General features: G+C 33.5%; 1 protein-coding gene across 3 annotated transcripts in view; it reads right to left on the bottom strand.

Moving 5' to 3' along the window:
- Positions 1-25774, bottom strand: part of Msrb3 (methionine sulfoxide reductase B3) — a 167954-nt gene that overhangs the window by 70759 nt on the left and 71421 nt on the right. For all 3 annotated transcript variants that reach the window (XM_047548256.1, XM_047548257.1, XM_047548258.1), the window contains one exon: positions 17840-17868. In XM_047548256.1, coding sequence (XP_047404212.1) covers positions 17840-17868 — 29 coding nt within the window. The remainder of the gene's footprint in view (positions 1-17839; positions 17869-25774) is intronic.

The raw sequence follows: 25774 nt of genomic DNA, 5'->3' as shown, positions 1-25774 counted from the left end.
ACACTGAAGTAACTACCCTTAACATTCTGGTGTACTTCCTTTAAGACATTCTTCCTTTGTAAAGAGAGTATGATAATCTCTCTATTATTTGACATTTAAGTTTTAGACTGGTTTTCTTTATTCTGCTTTTTCAAATTTTGAAAAAATTTTCCTATGATAATGTTTCATGACATTCTTTCACATTTATCCTTAAATATTTTCTTCATAAAGTCTCCCAAAACAGAATTATTGGATTAAGCAATTACCTAATTGCTTTTCAGAAAGATTGCATCAATTTATATTCTACTACTAATATTTGAGGGTAAATATTTAACCACATTCTTGAGGCCCTAATTTCTTTGGCAAACATTTTTCCAGTTGATATGATATGCATTTCTACAACTAATAGTTTGGTTAAACTCTTGCAAACGTTTCTTGACCATTAGTATTTCTTTAGTTCTCCTTTTTCCTTTTTATTAGGCTGTTCCTCTGAATAAGACAAAGTAGAAACAGTGTAGTATACTGGAAACCTTGAGTCCAGTGGAAAGGAGAGATGAATGTTAGAAGCAAACAAAGTTGAAGAAGTTGTGTTCTGGTTTTTGTTTGATTCTTTTTTTTTTTTTTTTTTTTTTTTTGACAGGATGATTTGAGTTCATCTCTGTGGGGAAGAAACAAGCAAAATCAAATGGCTTCAAAATTCAGAAATTATAATCAATGACTAATAGAATGATATCATATAGGGGAGAATTCATAGTATTCCTGTGTAAAGTACATCTTTTCCTCCAAAAGTGTAGGGAGTGGGAGTATAGATATTTGTAGTTACAAGAGAAAAGTTCAAGCCTCATAGCCTCATATTTCTGTATGAAATAGGGGTAAGATTATTGCTCAGAAAGGAAAGAGTGGTAGAAAAGGGGATTTGAGAAAAGTGATAGAGACACAGAAGGGCTACAGAATAGTGCCAAGAGGCAATCTGAAATCTAAGGCTATAAATCTCTAGTGGCAACTATCCCATAATTTCATTCTTTCTTTTAACAGAGGCTGAAGGAGCTACAACTGAAAGCAGATGGTTGGGGATTTTTCTGGGGAATTTAATGTAAGGAAAACAAACTCAGAACCTAGAGGGCACTGGCAAAAGAAACAAAATGGTCACCATGGAGTCTGGGAGGGATGTGGGGGAAAGTAAAAACATTGGGGTACAAAACAGACGAGGTAGGGCAGGGCCAGGGAAAAGGGTCAGGACATGGAAGATGAACAAAGTTGGTCGGTGGTTGAACTTTCCATATTATCACTGCAATCATACATTAGTACAGCAAGAATTAGAGAAGACTGAAATCCTCAGTAAATGAAGAACACTTACCAGGAAGCCGATAAATCACAATAATGAAGAAAGGCAATGAGTGGTTGCATAAGGTGGTAAACCTCAAAAGAAGAGTTTTTACATGAGAAGGGAAAAGTGAAGGTCTGAAGAAGTAATAAAGACTTTCTGACAACACCGCCTGTGGGTAGGGGAGAAACTGCAGTTGCAGGAAGTGGTGGGGGGGGGGTAGATAAAGAAATGAAGGAAACATTTTTTGAAAAGATCTGAGAATAAAAAATAATGTGTATTTACAAAGGAATCAAAGCTCCAAGAAACAGTAGAAATGGCTGCACATCTAGGAAGAAAGAACCAAGCATGGGTAAGAAAATAGAGTGATAGAAGAGAATGAAAGAGAAGCAGCATAGGGTGGGGAAGTACAACCGCAGGGTGAAACTTCTGCATAGCACATTTTGCTAGAGACTCAAAATAATACTGATCAATTCTCTCATAACAAGAAAAGCATTTAAAAAACATGGCTCCCAGATATTCCATTAACACCATTATTTACTACAAGGAAGAAGTAGACCCTTGAGAACACTCGATTTAATGTCCAAGGTAGTAGAATCGAGGGCTGTGTGATTGGTACCAGTACTCTCTTCCTTATTTTGTGTTCATAATATTCAAATAAAAAAGCTTTTCTTTTCTTTGATGAAGTGCCTATATAAAAGTCTGCTCAATTCAGTTGAACTATGCAAATGGATTTAGATGAACTAATGATTATTTTCTCTAAACTATTTCAAGAGCCATTGTGTGAAACTCTGAAACATAGGGCCCTCTTATAAACCCGTTTAACCTGGGCAGCCCAAAGGAGCCTAGTGGAAGAGACACGTGGGAACTGAGTTCCTGCTTCCCTCACTCTCAGACAAGTACACTCATCTGAACACAGGAGTCATTCAGTGCAGTGTGGGTGCTGGTGATAATGGGAGGTGGGGACCATTTTTCTACTTTGTTGGCCCAAGGACATCACCATTTTTTTAGTGGACACAAAGACACTTCACAGGACTGTAGAGACCCTTCCTAAATATACAAATCAGCCAGGAACATATTGTTCAAGTCTTTAAAAAAGCATTTTAAACTTGCTAAACAGGTTAACTAATGTTTCTGAATATTTTTTGACAGGAGTACATGCTAATATTTTGTTAAAGAAATAAAAGGTAATAGAATTATTAGTTGTCTTCTATAGTTTGCATCAGGAAAATGTACGATTCCACTTATAACTCAGTTACATTGAAAAATTCTTCCATCAAAATTTTATATTCTTGGGTGTGAAGGATAACTTTCTTAACACAACTCCAAAGTAAATATATAAAAGAAAGAAAAGAATAACATATGCTAACAAAAAATTTTGAATCTCTATAGAGAAAAAAGCATGACATAATCAACTGAGAAAAATATTTCAAACTTAGATTTTTAGCAGCAGCAGCATCACTAATGTGTACCGTGCACTTTGCTATTTTATATATTATTTTATTTTAAACCTCACGCCATTGAAGTGGATATTAAAATTATTTTGTTTTATAAATAAGGAAATTGAGGCTTATAGAGGTTGCCTTCCCCAAGTCTTATTTTATAGTGCTTAAAAGATCAAGTCAGGATCCAAATGATCTGATCAAGCCCTGCTCTTACGCCTAGCCTCACAGCTGCCCCCTACTCCCTTTACAAAAAAAATGTTAGTAAGCAATTAATTCAAAATTAATTCAAATTAATTCAAAAAATTAGAAATGATCAATATAAAAATGAAGAAAAATGTTCAAATTTGCTAGTCATTAAAAATGAAAACCAAAATAATGAGAATCCACCTTTTATCTACCAGATAGGCAAAGGAAACAAAAGTAGAAATATTCAGATCCAAAAGGGAAAAAAGGATGATAATATTCAAAGTTGGTCACTGTTTTCAGGAAAAAAAATTACTAAAAACAGATTGTGTGAATATAAGTTGAAATAATTTTTCACAGTAAAATTCAAAAGTCTTGAAAACATACAGACCTTTTAGCTCTTATTTCATTAATTTTATTTGAATATATTCATGTTGCTAAATTTTCCCCTAATTTCCCTTTTGGTCACTGTCTTTCATTCTCAAACTTTATTGTGTCAAACTGACTCCCTGAATGCCTTTAAAATGATATAGTGCCATGTACTCTAACCCTGTCATCCATTAGCTCTACAATAGTCTTATATAAATAAACTCAAAAGTTTAAATAATGAGATAAGAGCAAGAAATATCAGGAAATATAGTCTATATTAAAGGTATATATCTGTAAAATACTTATAACAAAACTGACACAAAAGGTCTTTGCTTCATTAATCTTTGTAAACTAGAAAAACAAAGTGAAATCCTGTTATCCCTTGGATTGCTCTAATACACTGCTAATTTTACTAAGTATCCAAAAATGGATAATGACATTTAAAAATTGGTATGACTTATACTCCAGTTTAATCAAAGACAATATTTCTTTAAAATTTATAATTTCAAGTGTTTAATTTAAAAGTCCTCCTCAAGCACAATTCAAGAATTATCAAGACCAAGTTTAAACTATAACATGAAAATGTATATTTTAAGACATTGAACTAGATATTGTAGTTAAAATGATCTTCCTCAATATTGGGTTTATTAAGTATTTGTTTAAATACACATTTTTAAGTGTTTGATACCTGAACATTTTTAGCAAATGACTTTAAACAAATTCAAACATACCTATAAAAAGGTTCATTATTAAAAAAAAAAAAAAAAAAGTCACCAGTTGTGGTGGTGCATGCCTATAATCCCAGTGGCTCAGGAGGGTGAGGCAGGAGGATCTCAAGTTTGAGGCCAACCTCAGTAACTTAGGCCCTAACTTACTTAGTGAGAATCTGTGTTAAAATAAAAATAAAAGGGACTTTGGGTATAGATTAGTGGTTAAGCATCCCTGGGTTCAATCCCTGGTACAAAAAAAAAAAAAAAAAAAAAAAAAATCCACCCTTAATGGAAGCATATACAAAGATCCTAGAATTATGTAAGCTCACTTTACCAATTTCCATTTTTAAGGAATTAATGCACAAAGGTGTGACTTCTGCCTTGACATCATCAGAGGTGTGAATAACAATCTATCAGGTATATATATAGATAATTCAGATAGCTTGCTATATAGACAAATTTCAAAGAATATCCATGGAAGTATCATGGGGGGTAGGGGGAGAGTAGGAAACGTGAGGATCAGAGATGAGTTAAGAGTACTAAAGTTCTTGTAGTGGGAGAATGGGAAGGGGGTTACAGATAATGGGTTCTCAACATTAACAGAAAAATACAAGATCAAATATTTTTGTTAAAATTAAATGTCAGAATAAAAGAAACAATATGTTTAACAACTTGAAGTTCTTTTAAAAGGGTAATCAATCTAAAGCAAACAAATAAAAAAAAAACCAACAAAACAGGATCACAAGGAAGCACAATAAACAGGAAAAAAAAAAAACAGATGGCAGGAACAATTTCAAATACATTCATTTTCACAACATACGTGAGTAAACAAATGTAAATGAAGATTAATCCATTTGGCATTTATTTCTCAAATCATATAGTCATTTGTCACCCAATTGCACTTAGTGCTGGTAATAAATATAACAGATGAATTAAACAGGTCTCTGTTCCTAAAAAAAGCTCATAGTACCAGAAGTTAAAGAAAGTATTTTATTTTGTGAAGTTCTGAATTAGATATAATTTTAAAAGGTAATGTATTCTTTTTCTTACATTGAAATTATAAATTCATAAATATAACTTGCCAGAAAATTATGCTATAAGGTAGCTACTGAAGATTAGCTGGGGATTTAGTTGGGAAATCAATGCAAGTTTTGATACAAATGGTATGCCAATAGTAATGGGAAATTAAGAAGTGATGAAGCAAAGTTGGGGTGGGACTGAACTGATTCCCCTAAGCAGACATGATCAGAAAAAATGTATCCAGTTTTTAAAGCAATTTAATACCAGTTCATACAATTTGCAACATATTTTTCTTTGGTCTTATCCATTCTCCTCCCACCAAGCAAAATCCCTATCACTAAAGACAGGCTGATGTGTTTGTTTAAGATGAATGGTATCTTTAGACAAAACAGACTTCTTCCATTTGCCATTTTATGTAGTATTTACACACAACCTTAGTGAAGGAGAAAAATGGGGGATTAAAAAGACTTCCACTAGGTAAATATGACAGAGAATGAATACACATCATTATCTCTGGATAAAAAAGAGCAATTAGAACCAGTGGGCAAAGTTCCAACATTAATAGTTATACTTGTCACCTATTTATGAACATAAAAACATTTACAGTTAAACGTTCTAAAATGGCCTATTTCCAAATGATGAAGAGCTGTCTAGTTGTAAAGATAATTTTTTTTAAATTACATACTGACTGAAGTGCTACCCTCCCTAATTGAAAACAACAATCTTAGATCTTTCATGCTAAAACTAATAAATCTTAACACTTTAATGAATATATTTAAGAATAGCCCAAAAGCTATATTTTTGTTAAAAATTTGTTCTTAATTTATGCAGTTTGGGATAAAAAGAAAGCACAATTTGATAAGGTAAAACAACTTCAAGTGGATTATGAATGATATATTTTTCCTGTAATATTTTAGTAGTTATAAATGTTAAAGTAGAAACTTAAGATTGTGGTCATTAAAAACAGAATGTGAAAATATTTTAATCTTCAGTTATTAATCATGTCATCTTTACTAGATCCCCTCATTAAGTTATTTAAAACAGATGAAAATGTTTTCTGAGCCATAACTTTACTATTTCTGATCATCTACATAAAACTATGCTATTGACACAGTGACAAGTGTGGATGGCAGAAAAGAATAGAAGCTTTCAGCTTTTTGTTATATGAATCTGTTACTTGTATTGTGATATTCCATATATATCAAAAAATCGTATGAGTTGGGAAAATATCTTTAGGAAAATCATGCCCAAAAGAAAACCATTAACTCCAGAAGTAAAAAGAATAAAATAGGAAAGTGAGTCTCTACCAATCATTTTATAAAAGAAAGAAATGATTCCAGCTGGGCATGGTGGAACATGCCTGTAATCCCAGCAGCTCTGGACGCTGAGGCAGGATGATCACTAGTTCAAACTCAGCCTCAGCAACTTAGCTAGGCCCTAAGCAACCCAGTGAGAACCCGTCTCTAAATAAAACACATACATATTTTTTAAAAAGGACTGGAATGTGACTCTGTGGTTAAGCATCCCTGGGTTCAATCCCCTGTACAAAAAAAAGAAGAACAACAAGAACAAGAACAAGAAGAACAAGAACATGAACAAGAAATGACCCTACTGTAGTCCAAAAAAACAAATATGTATTTTGAAAACCCATAAAGTTTATTTTCTTAAAAAATGATTACAGAGAAAAGGAAGGTGAATGGGGGGAGGGAAGAGAAGAGGGAAATCAGATGGGGCAGGAGACAATTGGGAACTGAAATGAAATAAATCTAATTCCATGTTTGTATAATTTGGTCAAAATGAACTCAACTATTATGTGTAACTATAATGCACTAATAAAAGAAAAAAACTGATTACAAAATAGGAAATAAATTTAACCATATTTAAGAATATAATTAGTCTGTGTCTTTAAATGTTTCCCCCAAAATATATAGAATCATGTATACTACATAATAAAGCTGATTGTAATCAAGATGCATAGCTTTACTTTTAAAATAACTCTACTAACAATGCATCTTTGTTTATATGATTTCCTACTTCAGGAAAAAATAATCATTCATCATTACTTTATTGTTACCCATATCACCAAGAAGTTAACAAATACTAAAATAATAGTAACTAGCTACTGAAACAACTATTAAGTCAACTGCACAACTAAACTGACACTGAGATGTGATTATTTTTCCCTTAGGTACATTACAGACACAAAAGGACAAAGTAAAAAAAAATCTCCACTGGCCTTGTTAATTAAAAAATAAAGGGCTGGGGAGATAGCTCAGCTGGTAGAGTGCTTGCCTCACAAGTGCAAGGCCCTGAGTTCGATCCCCAGTACCAAAAAAAAAAAAAAATAAATAAATAAATAAATAAATAAACAGGTTATCACAATTGTGAAGAATATGCTACCAGTAATATATTTCTATGCCAAGAATTGCTTCTGCTAGATATTAAATTATTCTAAAATAAGTTAGAATAATAATTGCTCAAGGTAATGCACAAAGCTTAATCAGAATGTGATCAAAAACCCTGAGGAAACTGAACAGGAGTAAATTAAACTTCGAAACTGATGAAATGGCATTCACCCTGACATTAAAATTTCCTTTTAAATTCGTACATTCATTCATTAAAATTTCTTTTAACAAAAATATCACAGTGTGTTCTATGAAGTTACTTCCAGATTTGACAGATCTGTCATGACTACGTTTGATAGTTTATAAAATTCTTAAGTTACAGAAATAAATAGTAGCTTTACAAAGAAAACTTGTGGAAAAAATAATTATATTTCATCATGAATAAGTTTAATGATTGCAAAACTCTGGGGAGAGAAATTTTTATTCTCATACATATAATACACATATATAATACATTATATTATATATTATATATTATATAATATACAGTTCTAGGTTCTAGATATGCAATATTCTACAGTCCTGAAAAAAATATATGAAATCATACAGCTAGGAAAACAAATACATGCTACGTTGCTAAGTATGTTTCTCAGTACGTTGCTTAGAAAACCAACAAAAAAAATCCTAATACACAAATCAGTAAGTCACATACTCTGACAATATCTCAAGGGAAACTGCTAAATAAAATGTAGCTCATGATGAAAATAAATTGAATAAATTCCAATTATATTATCATATTATAAGTATATAATTTATATATAATTAATATAATTACATATAATTATAACATATAATTATATTATATTCTTATATAATTGCTTATATAAAGCAAATATGTATATAAATTGATATAATGCAAGTCACACTAAAATATATCTAAACAAATTCTTACAAATCAGTTCTAATGTATTACATTTAAATGAAATTTTAATGCTTTCATTCATAATAAAAGCATATTTTTCTAACTCTTAGAATAAAATAACATGGAAAAAGTTTAATGCATTTTAATAAAATCTTAGAAATAAATTTAAATCTAAAATATGAAAATAAAACCCCAAACTCTTATTTTTGATTGGCTGGAGAACCTGAGGCTTATTCTTTTTGGTAGAAAAACTACTGAGAAGTGTAAAACTTGAATCTCTGCATTGTTAAGTTTGTGTTGCTGTTTTTCCATAAAATATTTCCTCTGTTGTTGAATTTTTTGATCCTTTACACCTCTCACCTTTTACAAACAGTCTTTCTTCCATCATAATATGAATGATTTGGATACAAGGTAATTTATAAACATATTGTTTTTCAAGAGAAATGTTTTTGTTAGTGTCAAATATTTCATGTTGTTGTAGAAAGGGCAAACAATATTCCATATTGTTTTAGAAAGTTTCTTTGCAAAACTCAACATCATTCTATTTGTCATTCATTCACTCCACTATTCAACAAACATTATCACATGCAATTGTATACAAACCTAATGTCAGTATTTTTAATGTATAACAATTCAATAGTTGTGTTTTACATTTTGTTTTTTGATTTTGTGTGTGTGTGTGTGTGTGTGTGTGTGTGTGTGTGTGTTACTAGGAATTAAACCCAGGGACATTCTATCACTGAGCTACATCTCCAGCCCTTTTCCTTTTGAGAAAGGGCCTCAAATGTACAATCCTCCTGCCCTGGTCTCCCAAGTAGCTCACAGGTGGTGTGCCACTATGTCAAGCTAAATGTGCTTTTAATATCAAAAGAACACAAAAGTACAACTGGTATGGAAGGTTACTAATTTTAACGTTTGAATACAATGTAAGCCATCCGGTCACTTACTTTCTTAATTAAGAAATAGTATATGAATCTCCAAAACGTATGCTGAAAAGTCACTAAGACACAATCATCAAGCAAAAATTTACTCTCAATTTGTTCATGTTTAATTCTCATTTTGGGAAATTAATGAATAATAATATACAGTCTATATGAATGAAGTGAATTAGTAAATATTAAAAACTTAGTAAGCATAAGCATAAACCTAATGTTAGCAATTGTTTTTTTTATTATCATTACCTACGGAGTTAAGTCCAAACTTTTTGGCATGTAATCTCTAAGAGACTCCTAACTATACCAGTACCCTGCAACAAAAATCCTTCAGTTCTGGTAAGTTGGTTTACCTACTGTTCCTCAAATACATTTGGTCCCTGTGGCACTGTGCCTGATCCTAAGTGACTCTCTATTTAAAGCGTTCTCCCAGTGCTATCCTTAAAGATACCTCCACCAAGAAACTGTGCTAATCAATCCCTATCCTAAAGAACTCCCCTTTCTATTATTCTCCTAGGATTTCACTATAGTCCCCTAGGATTGTACTAATATTGCCCTGAACCTATAGAGCTCATCTCTTCAATTGGATTATAAGCACCATAAAATAAGAATTGTGTCATAGTTGTGTATCTTCCGAATGAGTGCTCTTCATACACATGCAAAATGACTGATCATAACTGATCACTAAGTCAAAGTAAAAATGCTCAATGAAATAATGATGGTATTCTGGACCTGAGAACATTAGAAATAGACTGCTCATTAAGCACAACCACATCAGCAGTAGCCAAATTTATGCCATTACATTCAAAAAGTACCTCTAAATTACTAACCAAAGAAGAGAGATGTGGGGGAAACATATTGCACATTTAACCCTTTAGCCCAAAAATGGCACACCTTCCACTGCAAGAATTAGTCATATATCCCCATAGATAGAAAGGGCCTGGAAATCATAAGCTCTAGCTAAGTAGTCATTTCCCATCAAGAAGTCAACACTATGAATGGGGAGAATAAATCTTTTGTCATTATTTAAGCATTTCTACCACAATTGGAGAACAGAACAAAAATTTCAAATCTTGTGGAATTTTTATTTATTGAGTAATTATTTCATAACAGATATCAAGGCAATAAAGCTGAAGAGGAATGGTTGCTGCCTTTAAGAAACTCACAGATTGGAGAAGAAAAGATCCGTACACATAATTATAGCAGATAAGAAATGCTACCATCGATGCATGTACAAGATCCAGTTTTTGAACAGAGAAAGGGATGGCTGACTACTGGGAAGGAGTCAAAGCACACCATATTTAATTGAGGCAGCAATTCTTGAGATGAGCATTAAAAGAAAAACAGAATTTTGCCAGACAAATGGTGGAGTTGGGAAGGATCATATATGGAAAAAACAAAGATTTGCACATAGAAAAATCTCAGAGCCTTTCTATGGAGTTGGGGGTGAGTGGGTGGACCATGGTGAGAGAAGAGGAGAGCACTGGTATTTACCAGTGATCAAACATCTTTTGGTTTCACATAAGAATTTGGAATAACATGAGTTTCCTATTTAGAGCAACTTATATATGCATGAGCACTGATTTGGAATAATATTCTTTACATGAAGACAAGCTCAATGCATGACCCAATCAAGTTGGCTAGAACTAGATCACATGGAGCATGTGAAGATGACAATAGAGGGATGGCGTTGTGGTTTGGATCTGAAATATATCCCAAAGGCTCCTGTGTTGAAGGCTTCATCCCCCACACAGTAGTGTTCAGGGTTGGGGCTTTTGGGAAGTGATTGGACCATGAAGGCTCTGATCTCATCAAAGGGGTAATCCACTGATGGGTGGGTTTATAACTAGTGGCATAAGTAAGAAGTGGTGGAAACTCTAGGAAGGCAGGGCCTAGTTGGAGGAAGTAGGTCATTGGGAGCATGCCTTCCAAGTGCATATTTTTCAATGGACCCTTTCCCCCTCTCCTCCTCTCCTCTTCTTCTTTCTTCTTCTTCTTCCCCCTTTCCTACTCTCCTACTCTATTCTTTCTTCTCCTCCTTTTCCTCCTCCTCCTCCTCCTCCTCCTCCTTCTTCTTCCCTTTCTCCCTCTCTCTCCCTCCCTCCCCTCTCCTTGCAGCTATGAGATGAGCAGCTTTCCTTTGTCATCCCTTACACCATGATGTTCTTCTGACCATGGACTGAAACCTCTGAAGCCATGAGCCAAAATAAATCTTTTCTCTTCTGAGTTGTTTTTCTCAGGCATATTGTCACAGTGACAAAAAGCCAACTAACACGGATGGTAATATCTAAAGACATAGAATTCAGGTAAAAAACACTGAATAACAGACTATCTCCTTCCAAAGTCCTTGTCAGATAAAATAAAAACCAAATAAATAGTGATATAAAAGTTATATTATCTTGAATCAAATTTATCTAGTGAATGGGCATCAAACATAGTTTTTCAAACCATCCATAGAAGAGTCATAAAAATTAAATATGTGTACTACTTTAAGATTTACTAAAAATTTGTAAGGTCATATTCTTTGAACACCAAGCGAAGAAATAGAAAAACATTAACAAAAGCAGAAAATGGGAAATTTGGAAATTTAAAACCACTTTTCTAACAATTATTGTATCCAAAGGAAAATCAAAACTGTGACTATTTAAAATACAGTATGAAAACCTATAGAATCCAGAAAAATCTTTGATGAAGAAAATCCATAGCTTTAAATGTTTTAATTCTAAATTAGCAAAAGACAAAAATACAAGATTTAAATATGTAACATAGTGGTACACACGAAATCCAATATAACCACTGAAAATTATTAGAAGAAAGAAGAGACTTCATTTAAATCTATTTCATCCAAACCTTAGTAGTCAGCCACTATGCCTTACTGCTTCCTGGTCTTTAAGTTAGTTTACAAAAGAAGCTGAATAGCTTTGTCCCTTTTACTTGTTTTGTTATTGTTATTGTTGTTTTTAAATCCAATAAGGGTGTCACAGAAACGGTTGCCTGATTTTTCAGGCCAACCTTGAATATGATTCAGATAGATAAATAGATACATAGATGATAGACAACTGAAAAGGAGAAAGTATTCACAAATATTTGTCATTGTTCTCATCTAAGTCTCTTTTGATGATAATTAAATGTCACTCTTCATTGAATGCTATATAAAAAACCTATATGCTAACTGTTAGCATTATTGGGCTAGTCTCTTAAAAACTCAAAGTGGAAAACAAAGTGACATGGTTTGAATAAAGACTAGTGATTTTTGTCTAAACCTAAAATATATCAGTTCATGCTTAAATATCAAGAGTTCTTTAATTCACCATCTGGATCTAAGTTTAGCCCTGTTAGGTCTCCTACGTTAAATATGTAGAGAAATCCAGGGGAATTTGTGTAAAGGACCAAGTAGTGTAAAATTCCACAAGGGAAAGAATTGTACCCCCCCTTTCATAGCTACAACCTAAACATGTGGCATAGAGTATGCTCAATATATGTTGAATGAATAAGTAAAGGAAAAGTCAGTATTTCTTATCTTAATACTGAATTATGCCCAAATACAGATTTTAATATTCACATACAAAATTTTGTATTTGATTTCCTTGTTCTTCATTGTTACAAGACCTTTGAAAATAAGAAATGTAAAATGGTAAAACTGAACTGTGCAACAAAAAAGTATTGTCAACATATTCTCACACTTACAAGAACTGAAAATATTTTTCTTATTAATATTTCTTGAGGAAGGTTTACCATGTTAGACAAATCATCTCGTCTGTTAATAAGCTTTGAAAACTCAAGTTGCACAACATTTAACTTTCTCATTTCCCTTCAGTTTGTGGCTACCATAATAGCTCACTCGATTCTTCACTGCCTTACGCTTTAACTGATTGTGTTCTTTGATTTCCTTACTCTGGTGTGTAGATTCCTTTTTAACTACAGATCCTAAAAGCGACACTAGCTGCTTTTTGTTCCTTGGAAGTTTTTTTCCCCCTCTTCAGGATAATTATATTCTGTTGTGCCTTTTATTATCATGCCTTTTAGGATCTCCTAACCTTCTACACTCTCAGGCTTTATTTAATAGTGAGCTCCCGCCTCAATCCTCCACACTAAACCATGCTCATTAGGTTTCTTAATCCTCCATAATTTGCTTTCATGAAATCTTATACCTTTGAGTTGCTGTGTTCTATGAGCCCATTTCCTTAGTACTGCTATTCCAAGCAGCCCAGAATCAACAAGCACTAAACATAAGCTTATTCACTTTCTTGGCCAACATGACTCGAAGGAAAAAAAAAAAATCTTTGTTTTGAATGTTTATGGACCATGAAACGATACCATTTAACTTGGTATTTCATTTTCTCACCCAAACATTGCCTGAGAAGGTGAAGACTACAAAATTAGCCCACAGATAGTCCTTAACATATTGTTAACTTAGGAACATCAGGTTCTTCTTAGAACAGAAATAACAATATCCTGATGCTGTATTAGTGATCAGTAAATTATAGTTATATCTCTGACTTCTCAGAATTCAAGAGAAAAAGTATTTTTCCACTTATTCCACAAAAGCTCTGTTTTATCAAGTGGGTGTTTTGTTTTTTGGTGTTTTTTTTTTTTTTTTTTTTTTTTTTTTAATGGTAGGGGCAATTACTGGAGATTAAACCCAGGGGAGCTTAAGTACAGAGCTACATCCCAAGCCCTTTTTATATTTTTTTATTTTTGAGACAGGGTCTTGCTAAATTGTTTAGGGCCTCACTAAGTTCTGAGGGTGGCTTTGAACTTGGTATCCTCCTGCCTCAACTTCCAAGTTGCTGGGATTACAGGCATGTGCCACCATGGCCAGCACTCAAATGGGTTGTTTTCAAAAGACATGTATGTGTTCTTGAAATGTGACCATAGAGCTAGCTAACTCTGGATCTTTTCAGCAGCTCATCCTGTTTTCCCTTCCATTCCACTCTTTACAAGCACCTTGGTTGATGGGGTATGTGAAGAAGGGCCAAGAGAGCATGTATTTCAATTTTTTATTTTTAACTCTTGGGAACTTTGGTTTTAAAAAAATCTTGGCAGTGGACTGAAAGAGTTAAAAGTTTCCAAAGGTGCCTAGCTTACTCCAACGAAGTTTACACTTCAACCCTGTGCATGTTAACTTGCGATCCTCCCCATCCAGATGATAGAAAGCAAAAGCCAGTGAGTTCTTTATTTAATTGGTTTGCATCCACACACTGACCTCCAGGGCTCTGTTTATATAGCCTATCATGCAATATGCTCCGCAGTTCTCTGCTTCTTTCAAAAGCATGTTTCTCCCGAGATTTGATATATGGCTTTCATGTTTAATCACTACATTAAACTCAATGCTCTGCTTCCTCCAGCATCAACTAACTTCCCTTCTTGGGAGGTGGGGAGAAGAGCACAGCTTCTTTCTACTTCTGAACATAAAAGGAAGTCTGTTTTACTCTATTAGTAAAATCACCAGCTCCACACAATCTAGGCAAGCAACATTATTATTACATCAACTAGGAACTAGTATTAAAATGGAAACCTTAAAAAAAAAAAAAAGATGGGTTTGCTGTTCTCAACTGGCAAAGTCAAAACCTTAGGTGATCCAGTTATATATCAACAGAAAAGGTTTTTAATCAGCATATAATTCAGTGTATAGAGATCACAGCTATATAGAATTAAATCAGTGCCTCTGCCTTCTGGTGAAAGGTTTTCTTAACAGCACAATGCCCCATAAAAAGAACTTCCAAATTTTCTTTAACTAAATGTTATGATCCTTTTCATAATACTTTGTATGTGACCCATATTTCTAAGATAGATAAAAATCTCTAAAATTAATCGACCCTTTTCAATTAGTCAACACGATCTACAATTCTCAGGTTTTTAAAAATCATGTGAAATATATGTGTTTTACTTCAAAATATTCTGAACAAAAATTGATGAAATGAATGTTGTGAATTATTAATAAGTAAAATTTAGATCATGTTTAGATGATAGTTATTTGGATGCTCATAATGTTAAACTCTACTTTCAAATGTAGTTGAAATTTTTCACTATAAAAATTTTTAAGTTAAAAAACACAAGAAAGTCTGTGAACTTAGAACAAAATTGATACAATTCTGATAGAAATTTTATATCACTTTCTAGGTTGATCATTGGATATATATTCAACAACTGAAATTTTTTTTATCATGTACTGGCAATGAAAACTTTCTTTCCTTCCTCCTAAATCTCTCTCCATACCCTGAAATCCATTTGCACCAACAACAAATGTTGTGCAGTAGGTTCTGCATAAATTGGATACTTTCCTTAAAAAAAAATGTATATATACACATGCATATATATATGTATACAGATACTTTATATGTGTATATATAAATACATAAAATTTGACTTTGAAATCCTTTCCTTTATGGCTAGTCATTGACCATAGTATTTATTTTTTAAGGTTTCTTTTCTTAGTAAGATTGACATCATTCTTCATTTAAAAATCTTGCTTTGTCACAGCAGTATACAACATTAAACAGAGCTGGTTTACTTTCTTCTGTATTCAATGAACAATAGAAAATCTGAACCTATTAAAGTCATACATTTAATTGTTCCAATATGCTACCTTATTTCTAACCAAAATTTGCATGAGACAGAATGCCAAAGAACAAACCTCTCACTTCCTTTGTCATGATTTCTCATACAAATAGCCAGCTAAAAGAGCTTTTAAGAAAAATAATTACCTATTTCTTAATTTGAAACCATCTGAATTTCCTCCACATTTAAACCCAAAATTAAAAGAATAAATAAACTTTTAATCAGTATTCCCCATAAGGCTTTAAGAGTACAGAACTTTTTAGTTCTCAAAGACATGCAGATGTTGTCCATGTAGACATTAAAAAAAAAAAAAGGACTTGAATAAAACAAGACTCATGGACAAAATCTTTGGTCACAAGAGTGAAAGATGTGTGCACGTACAGATGTTATAACTATTTCCATGATAAATACTAACCTTTGGTATGAGAATTTAGCAGCACACTTTAATTTGGATTTGAAAATTTGACATAAATTATCTGACTTTGACAATAGCTGCCTAATATTTCAGTTTTGTACATCATTTCCAGGTTTTTCCTTCAAAATGAACCTTGTGGACTTTCCTTTTCAAAAGCTATATTTCAGATCCTGTACCCTAAAACGTTTCTGGTTTGATATTTAGGAAAAGTAAATCAGATCATAATAAAGTGAGTTCTTAAATATTTTGTAACTGCCTGGCAGAGATTTTTAAAAAGACACATTTTTATGTAAAAACACATTTCTCCACCAATTTTATTCATTTTATTTACTTTTTCATTATACTTACAGATTGTGACTGTTAACAAATTAAAAAAGACTTTTCACCATATTTAGAGTCACCTTCAGTGAATCAATAAAAAGAGTCAAGTAGTTGATACAATGTCATCATACCTTTAGTTTCCAGACAGTTAATACTATTTACCAAAACTGTTCATGTTACACTATCACTGTCATCTGTGATTTAGAAGACCCAGGACACACAGAATAAAAGAAGAATTTCTGGAATCAAGATTCTCAAATTAGGTGAATTTGTTAACGTACAGACTTCATAAAGAGTCTCACCTAAATTGAGGAAAGTCATAAAGCAATACAATGAAAAAAAAGATGATGCTTATAAAGAAGAAAAGCATGTTAACTCCTTAAAACCACTATCAAAAAGTCTTTATAGCACTTGGTTCCTCTGTTAATATAATAGGGAAAACATTTAAATTTTAAGTTAAAACAGAGTGGAATACACACCAGAGTAAGAATGTTACTTTTAAGATCAATGCGCTATATATGTTTTTCTGCAAATTATTTTTTCCTGGGAAAAAAACTAATGTTTATTTATAATGGTTCATTAAAAGACATAATTCCTTGTAAAACTGAACATGGAGCAATTTTTGTTTATAATTTTTATTTACAATTAAAGTAAATATCATCAGAAATTCTGAAGCACATAAATCTCAGGAAGTGACAATAAGGACATAGTCAAACCTGAGGATTACATGGCTATATTCATGCTTTATGAGAAGAAACCATCCAATGAAGCTGATATGCCAGTTTGTGAGAATATGAATTTTCTCTTAATAAATACAAAACAATGGTTTAAGGTGATTTTCATTTTCCATCACCCCCAACAAAACTTTTTTTAAAAAAACAAATTCATAGACAAATTTCCATTTCTGTTGGCTGAAACTCTTTATACTTTGCTGGATTAATAAATCCATTACCCACATTTGCTGACAAATCACTTGTAGAGAATCTTCAAATTATTCAAGATGCTTTGTCTACAGAGAAAATAATATTCTATTTTGAGCAATAAGCATGTACGACTCCCACCTCTGATTTTAAACTGAAACTGCAGATATAAGGCACTTAATGCTTATTGCAGAACTATGAAGAATCCCAAAGTGAACATCTCAAATTATGATTCAAAGTAGCCAATAGCTCTGCTTTGAGATGGGGCTCATGTTTTGAAAAGAGATGGCCCAGACGGTTTAAAATCAAAATGGTTCTTGATCTGATGAATTACTCCTCAGAGAATAATGTAAATAAAATATGCTTGGAATAACGTTATTAATGTAAACATACCTGAACCGGAGTCAAATTTGGTTTCTGACCTGCAAAGTGAAAAAAATTTTACAATATAAAAATAGTTTATAAGGGAGGTAGGTATAATAGTTATAGATTTATGTATATTGATCAAGAGGTAAAATGTAAATATAAAATCACATTGATAAAAAGTAAATATATATTATTTTAACCATTTTGGTGCAATGTATTAACCTAGGTCCCCTAAGAATGAACATATCAATACAGATAGCACAGTATGGAAAAGGACACCAACATTTTTGCTTGTTTTTTTTTTAAAGAAACAGGATAAATTGTGTTTTTTTAAAAGGCACCCAACCTTTCAGATTAACTTGCTTTAGTAATACAATAAAGTAATAAAAACCCAAGTTTATAATTATGCTTTTTACTTTATTATTCAAGATTTTCAATTATTTAATACCAGATAATTTTTCACTCAGTTCTTAGCACACAGCAATTGAACCTAGTAACCCCATACATTTAATAAGAAGGAGAAAAAAACCTGAGCCCTTGTGGGAACATTATGTTTCAGATATAGGTTAATACTGGTTGTAAATTCAGAAGCCTTTGAAGCTCTCAGATCGGCTGTGGGAAAACTTCTGTTGGGTAATTACTCTCAAGATGCTGCTGATGTGCTGTCAAGCAGAATTAACCCTATGACTAGGCCTATCTACACAGGCTACTATAAGACAGCATTGTCTATATCTAGCTCTCAAACCAATTAGTGGGCATGCTCCAGTCGGATTTATATCACACATTAACAATCAATAGTATATATGTTCACAGCTGCCATAGCAAGATACAAGAACCAAGCAGCAGGAGTCCTGTTAAAGGATGTTACATTGACAGAGAAGACTTTTTTTTCTCCTGGGGAAATGTAGTTAACTAACTGGGAAAGAAGATTTCTTTGAAATTATGCCAGAGTACCAAAGCACTTTGGGAAGCAGTGGCTCTCTTCACCTAAATTAGTTTCAAGAAGTCATCAAAGAGGGGGAGGGAAGATAAGCAAGAGGCTCCTTTCATCATAAAATTTCATTTTCTCAAGTACTCTCAAATAAAAGTTTCACCTGATGCTTAAACATAGTCACTGTGAGTGTGTATGTGTGTGTGTGTGTGTGTGTGTGTGTGTGTGTGTGTAAACAGATGACAGCTAGATAGAATGTACACGCATACAACTGCACCCACGGTTTTCAACCACTACTGTAATCCAAGTCCATTTCTTCCAAACACAATCCTCATCTCAATCCCTCTCTTACATGTCCCTGTCTCTTTGCAGGTGCAAGCCTATTTTCACTTGTGTCCTCTCTGATTCTGGAAAGCTTTGCCTCATGTCCATCTCCATGATTCCAGCAAGACCGATGGCAACTCTAATTGCACTTACCGCATGTTATCTTGCTGGCTTCCTTATCTAACTCCTCCACTAGACTACAGCCTTGCCTTATTAACCTCTGTAGCAACTATACCTAAATAGTGCCTGGTGCATATGTTCTCATGTCTGTTAAAGGAAATTTTTACAACTATATACATCCTTCTTCTCCTTACCTGTATAAAACCAGAGGCTTCCTTCTGTCTGAGGTTCCCTGTGTGCTAAAATGCATTCTTCTATCTGCCTTGAAGCCAGCCTGTATCAATTATTCCTTCTCTGTCATTCTTCAATATCTGGCTCTACACAGTTTCCTCTTCCCCTCAGCATATAAATAGTCCAGAATATTTTGAAAGTCTTCCTTTAAATCCTTTGTTTTGTTATCCCTTCCCGTCCTCTGACTATACAATCAAGTATACCAAATGTACAGCTGTATATATACCATGAGGTGTGGAGTGCATCTCATGTACTTTTATATTCCCAACACTTAGCACAGCACCTGGCACTTAAGAGTTCATAAAAATTTGTAGTAAGAATTAATCCATGAATAAATGAATCTATAACTTAACAAAAGGCCAAAAGCAAAATATAATTACAAAAATCTATAAAATAAGTATTTTGAGATTAAGAAAATTCACATCAGAAGACTTATTTTTCAAGCCATCTTTTCTTCAGGGATTGGTAGTCAATATAATATAAGAAGGTCTATATGATAAAGTCAGTCAAATACAGACAGGAACAAATGGCAAGGGTAAAAAAGGGAAAAAAGAATATACAATAACTTGGAACACATAAGAAAGGCAAAGAGAGATGTTCATTCATTTATTCCAAAAACATTTCTTGTGTGCTTATTTTCAATGACGTACTATGCTAGATGACGGAGATAAAAAAAGCACAAAATATGGAATAAGATGCATAAATATAATTGTGTCTCCAAAAGGCACCCATTTTGGTCCTTGACTACATATTCATATCTAAGCTTAAAACTATTTAACTCATTTGTTTTGGTTTGGTTTGGTTTTGGTAATCACCAAAAGAGAGTGATCATAGGACAGACCCTTACTGCTTTCCAGCATCCACTGTCCCCCTTTTAAGTTTAGAAATAGGATCTCTGAGTTTTAAATGGGCATGTAGCTGCCTAGATAAGACAGTTTTTCCACCACTACTTCCTACCTCTCCCATGACTAGTTGCGACCGTGTGACCTAAATACACTGCACCAGCCCATCCACCCTCTTAAAGGTTCCAGCACATGAGCACCACCACACTAGGGGACCTGGGTTCCAGAACATCAACCTTTGGAGTATACACTCAAACCATACCCAAACCATAGCAAGGCTTAAACTAAAACTTGCAAATATTTAAACCTGGTAAAGAAGGCTTTGTGAATTTTAAACCAGAAAGGGTAGAGAATAGTGGAATTCAAGTATCATTCTTTTATTCATTCTTATCATACTTTTAAAATAATTAAAATATGTAATAAAAGTATTCATTTGATAATAGTGTTACAGATTTTCAAAAGAGTGCAGTTTTAGTCATTGGTTAAGAGTTGCATACTCCTGGGTAAATTTATAAAATTACTATTTTCTACTTATAGAGAATAGCCCATTATCTATGAAAGTTCCATGTGTATTGAAGTCAAAATATTTATTTTATTTTTACTTATTTATTTTACTGTCTCTCTTGGGGAACAGAGTCTCAGAAAACATTGCTCTTTCTTTAATGTTCAATTGAATCAAAAATTTTTAAATGGAAATAGTATAAGTATGAAAAATGGATTGAAGAAATTAGTGTTTCAAAAGTTTCAGACAACATGTAGAAAAGTGAGGGTGCTGTTCTCACTGTTTTTAATTGACATCAACCAATGATTCTAGCTGCAGAACATTATTAGAGACAAGAAGCAGAAGTAACAGACTTACTTTTACCTATAAGTGCATTATACATGGCAACTCCAAGGCAAGAATTTTTCTAGGACAATCCCAGTCAAATAATATGTTCAGTTGTCCCCTTTGAACATGAAAATTTTTCAGGAATTCCAATATTTCAGGATTCTACTTATAAGTCTAAGAATTTATTCTAGAAGTAATTCAAAGATCTTCATAGGGCCAGAGACTAGTAATAACAGCAGTGAATATTTATGTGCCTTTTCATTTTATTTATTTATTTTTTTATTGTAAACAAATGGGATACATGTTGTTTCTCTGTTTGTACATGGCGTAAAGGAATACCATTTGTGTAATCATAAATTTACATAGGGTAATGTTGTTTGATTCATTCTGTTATTTTTTTCCCTTCCCCCCACCCCTCCCACCCCTCTTTTCCCTCTATACAGTCCTTCCTTCCTCCATTCTTGCCCCCCTCCCTAACCCTAACTCTAACCCTAACACTAACCCCTCCAACCCCCCATTATGTGTCATCATCCACTTATTAGCGATATCATTCGTCCTTTGGTTTTTTGAGATTGGCTTATCTCACTTAGCATGATATTCTCCAGTTTCATCCATTTGCCTGCAAATGCCATAATTTTATCATTCTTTATGGCTGAGTAATATTCCATTGTATATATATACCACAGTTTCTTTATCCATTCATCAATTGAAGGACATCTAGGTTGGTTCCACAATCTGGCTATTGTGAACTGAGCAGCTATGAACATTGATGTGGCTGTATCTCTGTAATATGCTGATTTTAAGTCCTTTGGGTATAGGCCAAGGAGTGGGATAGCTGGGTCAAATGGTGGGTCCATTCCAAGTTTTCTAAGGAGTCTCCACACTGCTTTCCAGAGTGGCTGCACTAATTTGCAGCCCCACCAGCAATGTATGAGTGTACCTTTCTCCCTACATCCTCGCCAACACCTGTTATTGCTTGTATTCTTGATAATCGCCATTCTAATTGGGGTGAGATGGAATCTTAGGGTGGTTTTGATTTGCATTTCTCTTATTACCAGAGATGTTGAACATTTTTTTATATGTTTGTTGATTGCTTGTACATCTTCTTCTGTGAAGTGTCTATTCATTTCCTTAGCCCATTTGTCGATTGGATTATTTGCATTCTTGGTGTAGAGTTTTTTGAGTTCTTTATAGATTCTGGAGATTAGTGCTCTATCTGAAGTATGATTGGCAAAGATTTTCTCCCACTCTGTAGGCTCTTTCTTCGCATTGCTGATAGTTTCCTTTGCTGAGAGAAAGCTTTTTAGTTTGAATCTATCCCAGTTATTAATTCTTGCTTTTATTTCTTGTGCTATGGGAGTCCTGTTGAGGAACTCTGGTCCTAAGCCGACATGTTGAAGCTCTGGACCTACTTTTTCTTCTATAAGATGCAAGGTCTCTGGTCTGATTCCGAGATCCTTAATCCATTTTGAGTTGAGTTTCGTGCATGGTGAGAGATATGGGTTTAGTTTCATTCTGTTGCATATGGATTTCCAATTCTCCCAGCACCATTTGTTGAAGAGGCTATCTTTTCTCCATTGCATATTTTTGGCCCCTTTGTCTAGTATGAGAAAATTGTATTTATTTGGGTTTGTATCCGTGTCCTCTATTCTGTACCATTGATCCACCTTTCTATTTTGGTACCAATACCATGCCGTTTTTGTTACTATTGCTTTGTAGTAGAGTTGAAGATCTGGTATTGCGATACCCCCTGCTTCACTCTTTCTGCCAAGGATTGCTTTAGCTATTCTGGGTTTTTTATTCTTCCAGATGAATTTCATAATTGCTTGCTCTATTTCTGTAAGGTACATCATTGGGATTTTAATTGGAATTGCATTGAATCTGTATAGCACTTTTGGTAGTATGGCCATTTTGACAATATTAATTCTTCCTATCCAAGAACATGGGAGATCTTTCCATCTTCTAAGGTGTTCTTTAATTTCTTTCTTTAGTGTTCTGTAGTTCTCATTGTAGAGGTCTTTCACCTCTTTTGTGAGATTGATTCCCAAGTATTTTATTTTTTTCAAAGCTATTGTAAATGGGGTAGTTTTCCTAATTTCTCTTTCTGAAGATTCATTGCTTATGTATAAAAATGCCTTAGATTTATGTGCATTGATCTTATATCCCGCTACTTTACTGAATTCACTAATGAGATCTAAAAGTTTTCTGGTGGAATTTCCTGGTTCCTCTAAGTATACAATCATATCATCAGCAAATAGGGATAGTTTGAGTTCTTCTTTTCCTATTCATATTCCTTTAATTTCTTTGGTCTGTCTAATTGCTCTGGCTAGAGTTTCAAGGACGATATTGAAAAGAAGTGGTGAAAGAGGGCATCCCTGCCTTGTTCCAGTTTTTAGAGGGAATGCTTTCAGTTTTTCACCATTTAGAATGATATTAGCCATGGGCTTAGCATAGATGGCCTTTACAATGTTAAGGAATGTTCCCACTATCCCTATTTTTTCTAGTGTTTTGAGCATGAAGGGGTGCTGTATTTTATCAAATGCTTTCTCTGCATCTATTGAAATAATCATGTGATTCTTGACGTTAAGTCTATTGATATGGTGAATGACATTTATTGATTTCCTGATGTTGAACCAACCTTGCATCCCTGGGATGAAACCCACTTGATCGTGGTGCACTATCTTTTTAATATGTTCTTGTATGCGATTTGCTAAAATTTTGTTTAGAATTTTTTCATCGATGTTCATTAAGGATTGGTCTGAAATTTTCTTTCCTCGATGTGTCTCTGTCTGGTTTAGGTATCAGGGTAATATTGGCTTCATAGAATGAGTTTGGGAGGGTTCCCTCCTCTTCTATTTTATGGAATACTTTGAGAAGTATTGGCAACACCAAAAGTAATAGAAGACAGGAAATAGTTAAACTCAGAGCTGAAATCAATGAAATTGAAACAAAAGAAACAATACAAAAAATTGACAAAATAAATAGTTGGTTCTTCGAAAAAATAAACAAAATTGATAAACCTTTAGCCACACTAACAAAGAGAAGACGAGAGAAAACCCAAATCACTAAAATTCGGAATGAACAAGGAAATATCACAACAGACACGACTGAAATACAAAACATAATTAGAAGCTATTTTGAAAATCTATACTCCAACAAAATAGAAAATTTCGAAGACATCAACAGGTTTCTAGAGACATATGAATTGCCTAAACTGAACGAGGAGGACATACACAATTTAAATAGACCAATTTCAAGTAATGAAATAGAAGAAGTCATCAAAAGCCTACCAACAAAGAAAAGTTCAGGACCAGATGGGTTCTCAGCCGAGTTCTAAAAATTTATGTGCCTTTTTAAAGTTACATAAACACAATATGCTTCCCTGCCTGGAACATCCCCATCCTCCCTGCCCAGTATAACCTTAACCCCTTTGCTACCTCACTCTGAAACTTTCTCCACATATTAACTTAATAATCTTTGAAAAAGAGTGGCCAGTCTAGGTTAAATATCTTGTTTCAAAGTACCAGTCACTCCTTCCTTGTGATTCTACATTTGTTCACATGGTTATCTGATCATACTAAAAGAGTTTAATAATAGAGGTAGATACTATTAGTTACCTACCTAATATCCACTCTCTTTTCCTCCTTAACATAATTTCAATTTTTGAAGGACACTAAAAATATGCCCACCTCAGGGATGAATCATAATTAGGCTAAACCAGTCATGGTAATCCTCTTTATGTCAGTGACTGGCTCAAGGATAAGCACTTAACCCCAGTTCTAAGCAGTGAGAGGTATTGAGAAGGCTGCTAGTGGTATTTCTTGGAAAGGTGATTCTTCATGGAAACAAAAGAATAACTTAGGGAGAAGGCCCTTTTTCTACTCTCTCCCTCTTTTCTGCCATTGAAGTTACCATGTAAGAATATATAAACAATCCTGCAGCCCTAAGTGAAAGGCAAGAGAAGCATGGTATGTTGCCCTAGAAGCTGGAGGTCATTCCAGTTTCAAAAATCAGTCTTTTTTGGGAGCTCTTACTAATAGTCAGCTCTGGCCTTGTCCGGCCACTGTTACTTGGACATTTCTGTTACTCCAACTTACTCCAATGGGCATTCCTATCATAGCACTAAATTATGTGCTATCTATTTACTGTGCTTAAAACTTAGACCACAATGTTATATTTTGATAATAACAATGCTCTACATATAGAAGACAAAAACTGCACACAAACAACAGTGAATTTATATTTTTAAAGACACACCAACTACAACTAAAAATAGATACAAATCAAGGATGTTCATCAATTGCATAATTTTTTAAAACCCAAAAGCATAAATCAGAAAACTCCAGAAATTTAGAAATCAAGATAATCATGAGCAAAAGAGCAGCAAGAATTCAGCCAAGCCACTTTGAAAACACGATACAATTACAACTTCTATGATGAATCGTGTGGTTTAACAAAATATTGTTTTATATGTCTTTTAGCTTTCAAGTGAAAATCAGATTTATGGTTGCTTGGTTTAGAAATATTACTAAAATAAAGCATGCCAAAGTCTTTAAATTTGCCAATATTAAAAAGGAATAAATCGTGTTCAAAGGAAAAGTCTAAATTAATTATAAGAAACTAATATCTGAGAGAACAAATTGAGACAAAAAAATTATCGAAAGAAACTAAAGAGCAAACCCTGT

The sequence above is a fragment of the Sciurus carolinensis genome, chromosome 4, assembly GCF_902686445.1.
Source record: "Sciurus carolinensis chromosome 4, mSciCar1.2, whole genome shotgun sequence".
In the NCBI taxonomy this organism is placed as follows: domain Eukaryota; kingdom Metazoa; phylum Chordata; class Mammalia; order Rodentia; family Sciuridae; genus Sciurus; species Sciurus carolinensis.
The sequence above is the reverse complement of the archived record's forward strand: the minus strand, read 5'-3'. Positions and strand labels throughout refer to the sequence as shown.